Source organism: Zingiber officinale, chromosome 7A (assembly GCF_018446385.1).
Source record: "Zingiber officinale cultivar Zhangliang chromosome 7A, Zo_v1.1, whole genome shotgun sequence".
In the NCBI taxonomy this organism is placed as follows: Eukaryota; Viridiplantae; Streptophyta; class Magnoliopsida; order Zingiberales; family Zingiberaceae; genus Zingiber; species Zingiber officinale.
The window spans coordinates 5,737,063-5,753,398 of NC_055998.1; the positions used below are offsets into that span (position 1 = coordinate 5,737,063).

At 38.4% G+C, this 16,336-nt stretch overlaps 2 protein-coding genes across 2 annotated transcripts; both read right to left on the reverse strand.

Moving 5' to 3' along the window:
- Positions 1–5,604: 5,604 nt before the first annotated feature.
- Positions 5,605–6,338, reverse strand: LOC121999885 (ethylene-responsive transcription factor ERF003-like). The gene is made up of 2 exons (XM_042554516.1): positions 6,163–6,338; positions 5,605–6,085 (listed from the first exon to the last, which is right to left on the reverse strand). The coding sequence occupies exons 1-2, from the start codon at positions 6,243–6,245 to the stop codon at positions 5,686–5,688; spliced, it is 483 nt and encodes a 160-aa protein (XP_042410450.1). The 5' UTR covers positions 6,246–6,338; the 3' UTR covers positions 5,605–5,685.
- A 7,723-nt stretch (positions 6,339–14,061) lies between these two features.
- Positions 14,062–15,991, reverse strand: LOC122000835 (transcription termination factor MTERF9, chloroplastic-like). Its single transcript, XM_042555308.1, has 2 exons — positions 14,725–15,991; positions 14,062–14,313 (listed from the first exon to the last, which is right to left on the reverse strand). The coding sequence occupies exon 1, from the start codon at positions 15,916–15,918 to the stop codon at positions 15,136–15,138; it is 783 nt and encodes a 260-aa protein (XP_042411242.1). The 5' UTR covers positions 15,919–15,991; the 3' UTR covers positions 14,062–14,313; positions 14,725–15,135.
- Positions 15,992–16,336: the final 345 nt, after the last annotated feature.

Genomic DNA, 16,336 nt, shown 5'->3' on the forward strand with positions numbered 1-16,336 from the left:
GTCAAGCACACGTGGCGGTCAGAAGTCAAGCCTACGTGGTGGTCAAAGGTCCAACCTACGTGGTGGTCAAAAATCCGGCCTACGTGGTGGTCAAAAGTCCAGATCACAGGGCGGTCCGGGTCAGACATAAGTTCAGGGTTAGGCCTACATGGCAAGAAGGAACTCGGAATGTAGGACGTATAAGTCAGGATATACTGACCAGGACATACAGATCAGGATAGGCGGACTAGGACTTACGGGTCATGACTTATAGGATACAAGATAAGACATGTAGAATAGGACATACGGACCAGGACGTGCAGTTCAGGATAGACGGATTAAGGTTTACAGGTCAGGACTTACAAGATACAGGATAAGACATGTAGAACAGAACATACAGACCAGGACGTGCAATTCGGGATAGGCGGATTAAGGTTTACAGGTCAGGACTTACAGGATAAGATATGCAGGACAGGATATGTGGACCAGGACGTACGGTTGAGGACTTACAAGATAAAATACAGAGCAGGGTCGTGTATACAGGACGAGACTTAAGGAACGACAAGCGAGGGCCTCGATTGGTAGAGCGGTAAGCGCAGGTCTGGACTTATCAGGATCTACCGAATGATAGATGCAGGGGTGGACATATAGATCTGGATTTACGGGGCGACAAACACGGGCTAGGGAATGCAGGTCTGTGCCCACAGGTCAAGGTTTGCATGCAGGTACAAATGCAGGGATGGACATACAGATCTAGATTTACGGGGCGACAAACACATGCCAGACAATGCAGGTCTGTGCCCATAGGTCAAGGTTTGCAGATACGAGAACCTAGTCCAGGATTAACGGACCTGGGTGGGCACGCACTACATGACAATCAAATCAGGGAATCGTAACAACCTGTCAGAGAATAATCACTGCATGCCATGGAATATGCTAACGGTCTAGGGCTCATTGCCCACTGATTCCTCCTTAGACCTATAGCAAGAGACCATGTGTCATTCACCGTCAGATAAAGTCTGACAGTCGACATTCCCTGACACTCGTCAGACTCTAGAAGTACCCACTGCCATATAAAAAAGGAGGCTTTTTCCCTTACGGAGGTACGTTCACTCATCTTTTCATATTCGTCCTTTACTTTTCGTCCTTTCGTTTCACTGTACTTCTGAGGGAAAAATACCTGACTTGAGCGTCAGAGGACTTGACCCGGAGACTTTTTCCCTAGTTCTTGGTCTCTAACGACCTGAGTGCTTGTCTGAGTGTCCGCAGGAGGCCCTCACCTCATCGTCTCCGTCATCACCCCTCGTCACTCACCCGTGGGAACCTTTCCGGTAGGTGCCAGGTCAACAAGGCGTCTCCATGACTTTCGGTCAACAGCGAGGATAACACGGCCAGTCTATGTCCGACTCAACTTTTGGACGGGATTATTCATCAAATCATGTTATATATATATTGGTTGGAGGAGTGAATAGAGCACCAAATTAATAATTTTAGAGCATAAAACAAATAAAAAATTTATGTATAAAGAAACTATGCAAGTTGATGTTCTAAATTTATTTCTATAACCAATTAAATAACTGCCTATTAACACTTTCATAAACTAAAATTTCCATAATAAATTATTCTTTTTATTTGTATTTTAAAACTAAAAATAAAGTTTTAAAATTAATTTAAAGAAATATTTGTCAGATTTTTCACCTTTAATTAAAAATCAAGTTTAATTATTTATTTATAATAAAAAATTTCATTAAAAAGTAAACAAAAAAAAACAATCTAAAGGCCTTAAAGCTTCCCTCTATGTCAGTGTTGTGCCAATCATAATTTTTTTTTTTTAAAAAAAAATAGTTTTATCAACAATTCTAATTCAGCATCGTTATTTTTGATAAATAAATAAATAAATATATATATATATATCGAAGTGATCTAATGGTATTCATTTGGATATAAAATTAGATTAAGTCGTTACAGTCCTCGTCTGTTGTGGTAATTAATTATGTTTATGCTACTTTAATTAATGCATATGATTAGAGTAACCTTAGGTGCATAAGCCACGTATCCAAAATCTAAATTGCTTCCCACTCCCCTCTCTCTCCCTCCTTTAAATGTCCGTTCTGCCCCCTCTATCTTTTTCTATTTTTTTTATTTTTTTAGTTTTATTTTTAAATTTAATTTTATTTATTAATTTTTTCATTCATACTTATATATTTTTAAATTTTTATTTAATTTTAATTTTTTAATCAATTTTATTTATTATTTTTCATTAATACTTATATATATTTTTAATTTATTTAGTTTTATTTTTTAATTAATTTTGTTTATTATTTTTCATTAATACTTATATTTTTAATATTTATTTAGTTTTATTTCTTTAATCAATTTTATTTATTATTTTTGAAGAAGGTTGGGTTCAAGTACGGTTTGAGCTTATAGAAGAGATTCAACAAAATAAGGATCTATATGATCAACTTTATCCAGATCCAAATTTGATAACCAATCTATTATTCTCATTGAATTATTTCGAGCCGTGGGCACCAGAAATATATTGGATAGACGCTATGCTTTTGGGAATTGTCATCGCATCAAGGTATAATCTTGTACTTTATACATTTGGTGAGAATATTGGGAGTTGTTTTACTCACTTGCCATTAAGAACTCCTCCAGTTTCAAACCAAGAATGTCGAGAAATAGCTATTGCTCATGTTGACAATCACTTCGTACAAGTTTTCTTACATCCTCATTATCCTGTACCACCAATTCCAACTTGGTGGTGGCAACATTCATCGTATAAAGCTAAAGGATGGGTCACTCGTTACATGACACGTACTTATTTGTGGTACGAAGTAATAGGTGCACCACCATCAAACGCGTCGGGAGCAGAATTTGGAGGCAATTTTGATTAAGATTTCTATTTTTATATATTTTCATGTTTTTTTTTGTATTATTATATGTACTCTTCATTTGAAAAAATTATGTTTGTTCCTAAATTATGAATGTGTTCACTATTAATTGTTAGCATTTTTGTTAGTTTTAAATATAAACTAAAAATAAACACAAATTATAAACATATAAAAAAATTATTAAAAAAATAAAACTGATAAAAGATGATAAAAAAATTGATTAACAAAAAAAAATCAATAAAAACTAAAATTTAAAAAAATCAATTGAAAAAATAACAGTATTATGAAAAAATAATAAATTAAATTAATTAAAAAATAAAAACTAAATAAAATTTATATAAAATTGAAAAAATAAGTATTAATAAAAAATAAAATTTAAAATATACTGAAAGTTATTTTTAAACAAAATTAATTAAAAAATTAAAACTAAATAAAAATTAAATGAAATAAAAAAAATTAGAAGAGGAGGCTACATACGTCCTTTGGCAGGGAGAGAGGGGAGAAGAAGAGGGGTGTGTGTCAAACCGGGAGGGGGGAAAAGCAGCTCTCATCCAAAATGAATCGGATCCGACGATAATGTAATTTAAATTGATAAAAAAAATAGGTTCAAGTTCGGATTAGACATTTTTTAGATTCAGATCAACTTTAGGTTGAAAGATTTTCGGATTAAAAATTTTCGGGTCGGATTCAGGTTGACTTAAATTTAGGATTTAGTGAATTTTTGGGGGTTAAGTTGAATTTTATTTTAAAAATTAAAATATTTATATATATATTAATATTAATGTTAGGTGGATAATGATGTGTTATTTACATAAAAACGAAGAATTATTTGAAAAATAGTTTAGAAAAATCATTTTGAATTATATTTTCGAATTATTCGATTGAATTCAGATTAGTCGGATTCAAATTAAATTTTGGTATAGAGATTTCAAATTCGAATTAAAAAAAAAAAAATCTAATTCAATTCGAATCCAATCCCATCCATCCATTTGGATGCCCTTTTAGCCACCCAACCAAAATATCTGCTGACTGCAACTGCAAGCCTCGTCTTAACAGATTACCTAATTTTTGTTTTGCCTCAACTTGATAATTAACTGCTGCTGCGGTGTGGGTTCTTGTGATGGCAGACAAACTAATGAATGCATTGGGCTGCTTCATTGAATTATCGACCTTTTCCCATCATTATCAGTCAGTTTCAATTCAGTCACATCTGATATCTAATCTAACACTTAGCCTGCTCAGCTAGCCAAGGTTTCTACTTCTAGGGCTTGCCTAGCTACCAACTCAGTGCACCTACTGCTACAAAATTCACAACTTGGGAACATAACACTGACAAGTTTATCTTTTTCTGGCGTTCTTCACTGTGTACTTTCCATGGCAAATACCTACATGCCAAATGCAGGTTTAGCTTTCAGATCCAGTTCATCATTTTTTTGATTCATATTCTTTTATATTTCGATTTTTTTTTACTGACAATTAGAGTATAAATTGGAGCTAGCTACTAGCTAGCTGGAGTATGTGCTAATGGTGAGTTGATTAGAACCATTGGAGCTAGCTGGGTTCGCAGACTGGAGCTGATATTGAGAACCAAGGCCCAACACTGGAAGCAAAGGGACAAGAGAAACCGGATAAAACAGGGTGATGATGAAAGTACTGAATCTATTTTCATAAATTTGCACAAGGAATATAAGGACTCAAAGGAAGTCCTTGTGGATTGATGGAAAGTTGATGAGTTCACTGAGTTCTACAAAGGAGTCTGGGTGTTGAACAGAAGGCCGAATTGAGTAGCTAATCTTGTGGCTCACACCTTTATAGCTCTAAAATTGAATCAGCACAGGTACGCATAGCTGCAAGTTCCTACTTCTCATTGATTTAACACAATCTTTCCTAGCTACATGGGAGCAAATTAAGGGTGACTGTATGCGATTTGCGCATGAATTCTCATTCTTTCAGTTTTTTTCCCCTTTTTTTTCTTCTGGTATTTCTCCCACAACTCTCAGAAAGCTTCCAACTTGTGCCACTTCAATTCGAGTTCCAGGTACTAAAGTTCTTCGAGAGCTCTAAGATGCCTTCTTTTCTTTAATTTTAACCTTTTCAAAAATTGTTTTTTCTTTGAATTTTTCCAAGAGTTTTTACTGAAATTGGATTCCGACATTTTAATGTGGTATGATCTGTACTATGTCAATTAATGGAATATTACCCATGCAAAAAAAAAAAAATCAAAAATATATTTTACTGAGTTCTTGCACGCATAGAGTATAAAGTACACTCTGTTATTTATGTACGATTTTTAAATTAAATTCATGTGTAAATTTTCAAGTATTAATTTTACACAAATAGTATGAAATTATATACTAGGTGACAAAATTATATTATGTGTTATTAAATTATTATAAATTTTATTATATGAGTTTTAAAATTATATCTTAAATATTATCATACGTACTACTATGCCAAAACTGCTATATTACGAAGATCTACTCAACCCCATGCTAATCATTGAAAATCTATAGACTCTCCTCATAAATGTATATTTAATAGCAGCAATCTCAAGCTCTAGTTTTTCCTAGTATCCTCTGAAATTTGACTTTATCGAAGAATTGAAGAAAATTTCCTTGTAAAAAACACACAGACTTTTATAATCTATCTAGAAAGGAGAATATGCAGCAAGTCATAACTTCAACTGATTTATGCTAGCAACTGGATAATCTTTATGAACAGATACCTGTACAGCAACTACTACTCTGATGATGCATAGATTTGAAATCATCTAAATTCGGAGAAAATTAAATAAATAACGTTGAGACGATCACAGAGAAGTGCAGCAGATCTCGATGCAGAGATCAGAATCGAGCAGCTCCTGTATCATCTGCTCTATTTGGTGCTCCTCCAAGCAGTCGAACTCAACCTCATGGCCATCACACTCCTCCTGCTTCGTCTGGCCGTCGGCGAACTCGGGCATATCGCGGCCGTTCGACGGCGTCCGACCTTGACCGCCGCCCTTAAGCTGAGCAGCGGCTTGGAGCGACGCCAAGTTGCAGCGGTGGAGCTTCGCGGTGAGCGCGGCGGACAAGTAGTTGGTCTTCGGGGGCGAACCGGCGGGGAAGTTGGTCCGCGCGCGTGCCCCGCACATGAGCCGAGCGGCCTCGTCGTAGGCGTGCGCCGCGTCCTCCGCCGTCTCGAAAGTGCCGAGCCAAATCCTCGTCTTCCTGCAAATCGGAAAGATTAGAAGAAACATGCAAGGAAAAAAGATGATAAAAGTAGGAGCTCAAGTCGAGATTTTTACAGCAGGGGGTGGCGGATTTCGGATACCCAGGATCCCCAGTGGCGCTGACGGACGCCGCGGTAGCGCTGCTGCGGCCTCACCATGATTTGGGGAGAGAGACGAAGTGCCGAAAGCAAGAAAAGATTGCTCTGTTTATGGTGAGGAAGAGACAGCGAGGTCGAAGGTTGCTCTGTTTATAAAGCAGCGTGCGTTGATGGCTGCAGGGTTTGGAGTGGACACGAGCGAATTCGTCACTCCATTTCATTTCCGGCTTTTGCGCCTGCACTACGTCAGTCAGGCGTAGATTTGTCGAATGCAATTAACTTCCGGTCTCCCTACCCTACCCTACCCACTGTAACCATTTCTCAAGTGACAGTGAGTTATTTTACATGAAAAAATCAAACTCTTTTAATACGTCACTCAATTTGTATTAAGTTCTTTTGCCTAATCCTGACTTGATTTTTGGTTTATATGCTGATTTATACGATGATGAAGAGGCTACATTAAAGATGGATCCAAGTAATATAGAGTTCAAAGTTAAAAAAATCAGAAGTAGTTAAAGACTCATAGATCAGACGAAATTGACTAAACGGACCTCCAATGTCGGTTAGACATGACCATCCGAACAATCATCCTCCGAAAACTTATGACCGAGGTTAAGAAGCATACAGTAAATTTTCCGGCCCACCATCCTTGCCGATCGGACAACATGTCTGGTCGGACAAATGGTAACCCTCCAACAACAAGAAAATTGAGTGAAGGATAGACTGGTAGCTTTGATCAGTACGAACGAGCTAGAATGCCCCTGTCGAACGGTCTCGGTTTGCCAATAGTGAGACTCACCTACATATCTCATTGTACTCTTTTGGGAGTTTGTGCTACTGATAACAGAGAATGTCTAGCATGTAAATCGTACTTTAAAAATTTCTAATCTGTCATATCAAAGATTTACATATCCGCTTATGAAAAGGTATCAGGAACACTTTTTGACTTATCTTTTCCTAGAACATCCTGAAAAACATACATACACTTTGAGATACGTGCATAGACAATGCAGTAACACTATAAAAAAAGATTTATATTCACAGAAGGTGATATGCGATTTCTTGTTATTCTATATGCTCTAGCTGCTATTCATTACTATTGTTCTTCTCCACTGAGCTGAAGACTGACTTGAGCGTCGGAAGACTAATCCCGGGAATCGATTCACGACCCGATACTAACGCTCCTGATTTTGCAGGATAGCAAAGAGCATCCATCAAGTCAACCACAGAGCCACACTCCTAACTTATCATCTTCTCAGCTTTCAGATTGGATCATATTTAATAACGAGGAGCCTCCATCAAATTAACCGTATAAAATCATATTCTCAGCTTAACATCTTCTCAACTTTTAAACAGGAAGATCATTCAAGTTCAAACAAACTGTACTCCTACAAAATTTTCTCTTAAATCATCCAATAAATTAATTTTTATATTGGTTTGTTCATATTTATCTCAAAATGACTCAACAATCTAATCAGCTCGTTAGACATAGAGATGCAGTACTAAGGAAAATTTAAAAACGTTTCAGAATCTAATTAATAAGAGAAATGAGGGTGTTTCCTCTGAAACTTGAGTTAGATTATTCTGTCAATGGGTTTGAAAACAAACTTGGGAACTCAAATTGAACATGTAGGAAAGGTAATCCATGTCGTCGACAAATCGAAGACCTCCCCTGGTTAATTATTAGCCTCGTAGGGCAGACTTCCGATCTAACCTGGAAACCTAATATCTTCAGATTAGATAGGTTTGCAGATAGAAATATACTGGTTGGAAATAGGATAAGGATTGCTGGTATAGAGCAACAGGCGTTTCTGTTTGCACCATGCATGTTCAAAGATTTTATCTGGGATTTCCAGCTGGAGAATTGTGACAGGCAAAGAAATGAGCATCAATTAATTTCCAGGTGCAATGCACCATGCTCATCAAATATGAATATGGCATTGTGACAGGGGAACGAACTAGTGCCCTGCTTTGGAAGGTAGTGGAGCGGTGCGAGTGCAGGCCCATACCTCGCTGCTCCAGAGGAGGAGACTTGGTAGTATGCCGCGTACTACTTTCGCTCCAGTCAGACGACAATGTGGTGACTCGTGACGGAGAGTCATTGACTTCTTGGGTTGACTGTACATCCTCACGCCGGAAAAATAATAATAAAAACTTGAGGATGAGGAATAACTTAATAAACAAAGTTATGGACGGTCTCACATGGATGGAGATATGCAGGGAGCAGTTCAATTCATCTGGACTTTTTTTTCGTGCGCTACTTTTAATGAACTTACAAGTCATAATCGATCTTCCATGGCATGTGATGCAGTTCAGATGTTTATATTCTCCTTGGATTCTGACTCTTCTTGTTCGCATGCTGCTTTGTTCCAAATCCTTAAGCCGTCCATCGAAGAAGACGGGGACCGAAGCGCTCCAGCATCGCTCGTGGATTGTTTTTGTAAGCGATGTGTCACTTTGTCATGGAAACGTGATGACTGAAGGCCCACCAGATTTGTGGAGGGAAGACGAGTGTTCTTCTGTTGATGCTTCGGAACTACATGTATAATTAATTCAGGGTTTGCTGTTATTAAATCTGTTTAATCTTCTTTTTTTTCCCTAAAGATATTTCTACAATTATGTCACTTTTACTTTTTACATTTTGAGAATGGGGAAAAAAGTGTGCGTATAAAAAGAGGAAATTAATAGAAAAGTTATATAAAAAAAAGGCATACCTTCACATCTATGCACACATGTTAATAGAAAATCTTAACCCTAGTCTTAGCTCTAAAATAAAGATTGGAATTATTTTCACAGTAAATCTAGCCTAATTGTGTTCTTTGTTCATATAGTTAGGAATCATGCTTTTACTACTTTTGTTTCATTGCTTATTTGTTTGGTAAGGTACAAAGAGGAGCACTGTTCTCTAAGGTTTCTCATTTGGTTTGCCATAGAGTTTTGGGTTGTAGCCAACTTTGTCCAGAGATCTCTATTGGGTCATTAACAGTCTATCCTAGAGTTGGATATTGTCATTTGGACAATGAGTCGCAATGCTATCTTTTGCTCTAAGCGTGCATGTTTAGTTAGCTAGTGCGCGCACATGACTCTTCCGCTTCAGTCAAGGTCATTTAACATAAAAGTAAAATAAGCAAGCATCCACGCAGTTAATAGTAAAAACTAAACAAATACAATGATAAAAAAAAATTAAGTCAAAAATCCTACTCAACTTCACCCATAAAGCTCAAATCTAATATTCTACTCCACTACACCCATAAAATACAAATCACAACAAACTCACCTCTTCTGCCATCCAGGCAGGCATGTAGCAAAAAAAAAACATCCAAATAAAATTCATCGACAATAAAGATAACACAATATCCATATGTCAGAAAGCAAAACAATCTAGATAATAATAAAAAAGCCAAAAGATAAAACACACATCCTCGCGATCTGCAGGGAACTAGCGACTAGAACTCCCCCGGGCAGTCTCAACCTGAAAATAGTAAATATTCACGGGGTGAGTCAACTCCTCAGCGGGTAACTACTAATATGCATAATAAAGAAAATAACAAATAACATTAATCATGCGCACAGTCTCCTAATATAAGAAGGATAAATGCAAACTGAAATAAATAGGAGAACAACTGTACTAACCAAGACCTGGTGTATAGATAATAACTCGAGAGGTATAGAAATCCTGTATGCATGTCAAACAAATGCATCCATCCAATATGCAGCATATAAGTGCAGCAAACACAAGCAATAAATGCATCAATGCGTATAATGTCAATGATATGTCCTTGTCACCCCTACTGCTAGTCAACCGTCTCACACACGATGGTGAGACCGAGTGGGTAGGGCTGTGACAACCATGCACTCTGTCATCACTACTCCTGATGAGTGACCGAGTGGACGGGATGTTGTCGGAGTACACCTATCCTCCTATCCCAAATCATAAGTGGAGGAGCTCAATGCTCTCATCTCACTGAGCAAGTCTAGAGAAGGGATCTCTGCCGGCTACCACGCTGCGTCACACTACCCATGAGCGGACCAACGAAGCCAAACAGAGCAAACTGTCTGCCGGCTACCACGTTGCGTCTCCAGACCAGCGAAGCCTAACAGAGCAGAACTGTCTGTCGGCTACCATGCTGAGTCACCGGACCAGCGGAGCCTAACAGAGCAGAACTATCTGTCGGCTACCACGCTGAGTCACCAGACCATCGGAGCCTAACAGCAGAACTGCCACACACCTGCCTGACATACCACTAACCCATGAGTGGTGGTGTGCAGATCTATGTAACTGGCGATGTGCTCAACAATAATAGAGTCGACTATCGCACAACATGCAATCATGTAAGATGATGCATGACACTAAGCATGAAAATATCCTGATCCTGACCATATCTACCTCTATAAAATATGTACCAAAAATATACATTGATCAAATCAGAAATTCTAGGTACACAGGTCAGATATGGTATCAAATAAGTCCGGTATATCCTATGGCATGGTATGTCATTACCTTTATGATCATAAGTAATCTGAAAGATATAAACAAGAATGCAAACAGGAAACAATCAAAGCATGCACAGGTAATGGATAATGATATACCGATGCAGATATAAAAAATAATCATTACTATTTGTTAAAAAAAACTACTATACACATCAAATGACAAATCTAAAAGATAAGTCAAGATACCCGCCTCCAATATAGATCGAGCTAATCAACCTCTATGTCGAAGTGCTCATCCTGAATCAAAGTCCTGCGATAAATCGTACATGTAGTGCTTTATTTAGCTAAATTCAAATGAATTAAGTAGCTAAATAAAATGCTTAAACCTAATTAAGGAAAACTCTAATCAACATGATCATTCACCCTACCAAAATTAACACTCCTTGCTAACATAACTAGCAACCACCTACAAAATATTTTCAAATCCTTATGCCTTACCTCAAATCACAACCCTGTTTTAGAACAAGAAGCTGTTGGATGGAAGTGGCTGTAATATTAGGGTTGTTCACCGCTGGAAGGCGACTGTCGGATCTAAGAACAACCCACAACACAAGACTACCCTGCTGGAATCCTTTCCTCACAGCCGTGATCACTGATCCACTGCCAAGAGATGGTTGTTGCCCGGATCTAATGGCTGCAGCAAGGTGGGATTGCCCATCTACAACACAAATATCCTAAAAACGTAAACAACACATTAACCTTTGAGCATAAGACTCGATCTTAATCCACCACTTCTAAACCATACAACTTACCCTTGTATTTCTTTGATTCCCCCGTCGAAACAATGCTGTTTGGCCAGGATTCAGGTCGAAAACCCCAAATGTTGCTGTGGTGGTGAACTAGGACAGAGGGGCTGAGGAAACCGAGAAAAAGAGATGAACCGGGGCAGCACTAGGGCATTGTACAAAAGGGATCTTGGGTTCCGGTAAACGCTGAGTGTCCGTGGCCAAGAGAGGGTAGGCGGCGGTGAGAATGAGGAAACCCTGTGGCTCTCGGGACGGTCGCCGTCATGACGACAGCGATCGGCGCGAGCAGGAGAGGGAGGAGGGGAGACTACGTCTGGTGATCGAGATGGGAGCTAGGGCAGAGGAAAGACGGTGCTCTGCCGACAATGAGCTCGTAGTCGATCGAGCGGCATCGACGATGGATCGGGGAGAAGAGGAGAGTCGGCGTTGAAGAAGAGTGAAGGGAAAGAAGATCTGTTTGATTTCCTCCTTTGCTGAGACTTTGTTCGCGTGGGAGAGGAAGTGCGAAGCGACATCGGTTGGGGGAAAACGGTAAGACAGTTAAAGCACGGGTAAGAAACGAAGGAAAAGAATAAAAGAAAAAGAAAAGGAAAAAAGAAAATTTCAATTTTTCCTCGTTGAAATGGGATAGCCTAAACAGATTTTTCCAGAGCCCAATATCTCCGTAAACTCGTCATACGAACTCCGAAAAATTTCCGAAAAAATTCTAAACATTCCGGAAAATTCCTTTATGATTATTCGCCCTTTTTCGATATTTTACATATATATTCAACTCGTTAACGTTCGTGAACAACATTCATGAACAATGCTCACGAACCATATTCATTAATAAAATTTTTTTAAATATACTAAATAAATAATAAAATAACATAAACTAAATAAATAAATTTAAATTATCAAACTAAATAACCAATCAAACAACTAAAAGTTTCAAACAATCAAATAAGTTTGAATTGAAAGATTGATAACATCTAAACGAACCAAACTCAAACTAAGCTTCTAACAAACTCAAGCTCATAAAAAATAAATCAAGTCAAGCTTGAACACTCATTTCAAAAGTTTGGTTCATTTTAAGCTCGGCTCGGCTCGGTTCGATTTGGTTACCTTGTCAAACAAGCTTGAACACCTCAAAACTCGGCTCGACTTGTTTACAATCCTACTTAGGCACTCGACTGGATGGACTCATGCCGCAAAGGAGACAATTGAAGAAAAAACAGAAGAAATTACAATGTCATTCATCCCCTGACATAATGTCAACTGTCATAGAAATGCACAGACCTATGATGTTATAAGAGTGCAAAAATCGAGACTCAGAGGATGACAATTAATATGGCGAGACTCGGTGAGAGAAAAACTAAGGGGACGTTTGGTATGAGCATGGGAATGGGAATCAGAATGAGAATCATTGTATTGTGGAATGGGAATGAATATGAACATGAATATCACTCTTAAAAGCAATGTTTGGTTAATTGCATACTTTCTATCGGAATAAATTAATATTTCCTTTTTTACCCTTAAAGGAAAATAAGAGGAAAAAATTAGATGTGAGAGAAAGATGAATGTAAGAGAAAAATATGATGAAAGAGAATGATGAGAGAGAAAGTATAATGAAAGAAAAAGTGTGATAAGAAAGAATGAAGAGAGAAAGTGTGATGAGAGAAAATAAGAAAAGAGAGTGTAATAGAAGAGAGCATGATGAGAGAAGATAAGAGATAAAATATGATGTGAGAGAAATTATGATGGAAGATAATGAAGAGATAGAAAATGTAATGAGAATAAATGAGGGGAGAGAGAGTGTGTGATGAAAGAGATTGAGGAGAGAGAAAGTATGATGAGAGAGAAAGTGTGATGAGAAAAAAAGAGAACAGTGAGTGTGATGGGAGAGATTGAGAAGAGAGAAAGTGTGTTGAGGAAAAAAAAAAGAAGGGAGTGTGACAAAAGAGATTGAGGAGAGAGAAAGTGTGATGAGAACGAAAGTATGATGAAAAAAAAAAAAAGAGAAAAGAGAGTGTGATGGGAGAGATTGAGGAGAGAGAAAGTATGATGAGAGAGAAAATATGATGAAAAAAAGGAAGAGAGTATGATGGAAGAAATTAAGGAGAGAGAAAGTATGATGAGAGAGAAAGTGTAATGAGAAAAGAGGAAAGAGAGTGTGATAGGAGAGAAAAAGCGTGTGATAAAATGATGAGAGAGAATAAGGAGAGAGAAGTGATATGAAGAAAAAATAAATAAATAAATTTTGATATTTGATATTAAGGGAGAAAATTTTAGTTTTAAGTCAAGGGTATTTTTGGAATAAGAGAATATTTTGATTGATGAAAATAGGGTAATGACTCATTGAAGGGAGGTACATGGGAATGAGTTATTACCCAATTTCAAAGAATTAGGGATCAAGGAGTTTTTAGAATAAACTTGTTTCCTCTTGATTCTCAATACTAGTAGCAGCAACCTGATGGCATAACCAGGTTAAATTTTGAATTCCAGTACAATACAGGCATAATAGACTGGCAAGGAACTTTAGGCAAGAAATCTCTTTACAAAATAAATAAATAAATTGCGCAGGAAATTTTGACCTAACAATCAAAATTGTCAACAGCAACACACTTGAGTGATTGCAGAATAGGGATATTGGCATATAATCCAAGAAGAAGCCCAAAAGCAAAATACCTATAAGAACTCAAAATTGTTCTCATAATAAAACATGTTTGATGTCATTCTCTCAAACAGCAGAGTCAAAATACAGTGCAACAACAATCAGTGAGTTGGATACTGCAGGAAGGATGGACGAAGAGTGCTTGAAGAAAATTGATATTTCGATAAGTGTGACAAAAGGGATTCACTTACAGTACGCTAGCTCCAAGAGGAAGCAGGTGGAATGCCATAGATCACTACGTTGACAAAAAATTTATCAAATAAAATTGGGAATGTCCAGAAAATAAGAAATGATATTGCATAAAATATGTTAACTTTCAAATCATAAGAATATGCAAACATGATCTAGAATAAGTTGGGATATCATCTGCATAACATAATCACCAGGATAAATTCAATTAAATGCCAATGGAGCTTCCTTTAGGCATGTCACATGAACATGAATTCTTATTCATGTTTTTGGCAAAAGATAATCAACCACTGAAGTAGATTTCGAACCTGAAGCTTATTATATGACGAGAACTATTTCTCAAGTATACAAACATTAAGATAAATATCAAACAAGAGTTTCACATAAATACTTAAGGTTACAATAAGAGTGGTTTATAATCACAGCTGACATTGTTTAAATAAGAAGAATCTCAAACCTGATTATAACGCAGAAACCCTCCCTTCTGTTTACCCAGAATGCAAAGCTAGAAGAATTCCTTCCTGGCCCTCCAAAATCTTAACCACTTCAGGGACCTCTTCTTTATATGGGATAACAAACTTCTCCACGAATTTCTTATCTGAGAACGCCAAAAGAGTAGTAAACTTGCACTTAACAGTCCATAGCCTTTTAGATTTCAACATTTCCACCACACGAAATCGAGGAATCATTCTCTTCTTCAAACTAAATCCGAGAAGGGACGGATTTTTGGCGATTAGGGGAGGCGTGCAACCAACTTCCTCGACATAAAAATGCATCTTTTTGCGTAGCTCGTCTACGGATAGAGACAAGAAACTTGGCGACTTCCTTAATGCCTCGGAGAAGTCTGTCTGCGACCAACCAAGGCTCATCAACAGGTGCGCTTAGCCTCGACTTTTTCTTTACTGACAGTTTGGAGAATGTAAAGGGCCCATAGATACAATGGAGATAGCCTAGGTATCCCCATCTCATCGGCTCTATCGACCAAAACATGAAGTGATTCTGGTTTCTGGCCAACAAATCCTGGGTGGTGTCTCGCTGCTCGAGACACTCTATCTTCAGAAATACCTAACTCTTCCCTTAGGAACTTCAAATTAGGAAATATTCTTTTCTCAAGGCTATACCTGAGGCACCAGCGATTCTTCTTGACAATCTTGACGAGAAGCTCCCTCGATCCAAAGAGGCTTTCCCATATCTCCAACTTGGGGAGTATAGAACGTTTCAGGTTACCGGTAAGTATGGAGGGATTCGATGCAATGATCTCGATTATGTCAGACTTCGAGAAACCCATATCCACAAAAGATCGTAACTTTGGGGCCAGATTATTCTTCACATCGTAGACAATGAAATCAGGTGAGAGAACGACGATCTTCTTGATATAGGAGTCCTCGAAGCCCTCGGATCTCAAGAAGTTGAGAACAACGTCGGCTTTCTGGGTGGATTTGCCGCGGGATAGTTTGGAGACCTTGGATGCCTCGGCGGCGGATAAGCCCCACGAGCGGACTAGGTATTCGGCCATGGAAAGTGGTTTGGAGGACTGACCATCCGCCGCGGCGGCAGTGTCCGGGAAAATCGAGGAAGAGAAGAAAAATGTGTGGCAGCCGGATCGCAAGGAGGCCAAGACGCCGCTGCGGCGTATGATCGAGGCCCGCATAGCGGCGACGCTGGTAGCAGTGAGGTCCCTGGCCGCTGCGGCTGTTTTGTGTCACACTGTTCGATCCGGGTCGATTCGGAGTAGCCCTATTTAGATATATAAAATCATAAAACCTAAACCTTTATATATATATATATATATATATATATATATATATATATATAGAGAGAGAGAGAGAATTTATATGCTGCGGTGCTTATGGTGCGGCGAAAATGCGGCTCCGTCCACGTCAGCTGCGGTGCCGTGAAAGTGAACCAAAGAAATAAGCGCGTGAGAAAAAAAAAAAAGCATCACAGCGAGAGAGAAGCTGCAACCTCAACCCTCGCCGCACCTCTCGCCCTCGCCGCGCCTCTGCTCTCTCCCTCGCCGCACCTCTCGCCTCTCGCCCTCGCCGCGCCTCTGATCTCCCTCGCCGCGC

Coding starts and splice junctions, on each gene's coding strand:
- LOC121999885 (XM_042554516.1), bottom strand. CDS start 6,245: ATGGTGAGGCCGCAGCAGCGCTACCGCGGCGTCCGTCAGCGCCACTGG. Junction 6,086..6,162: donor GAAATCCGCCACCCCCTGCT/GTAAAAATCTCG, acceptor TCCGATTTGCAG/GAAGACGAGGATTTGGCTCG.
- LOC122000835 (XM_042555308.1), bottom strand. CDS start 15,918: ATGCGGGCCTCGATCATACGCCGCAGCGGCGTCTTGGCCTCCTTGCGA.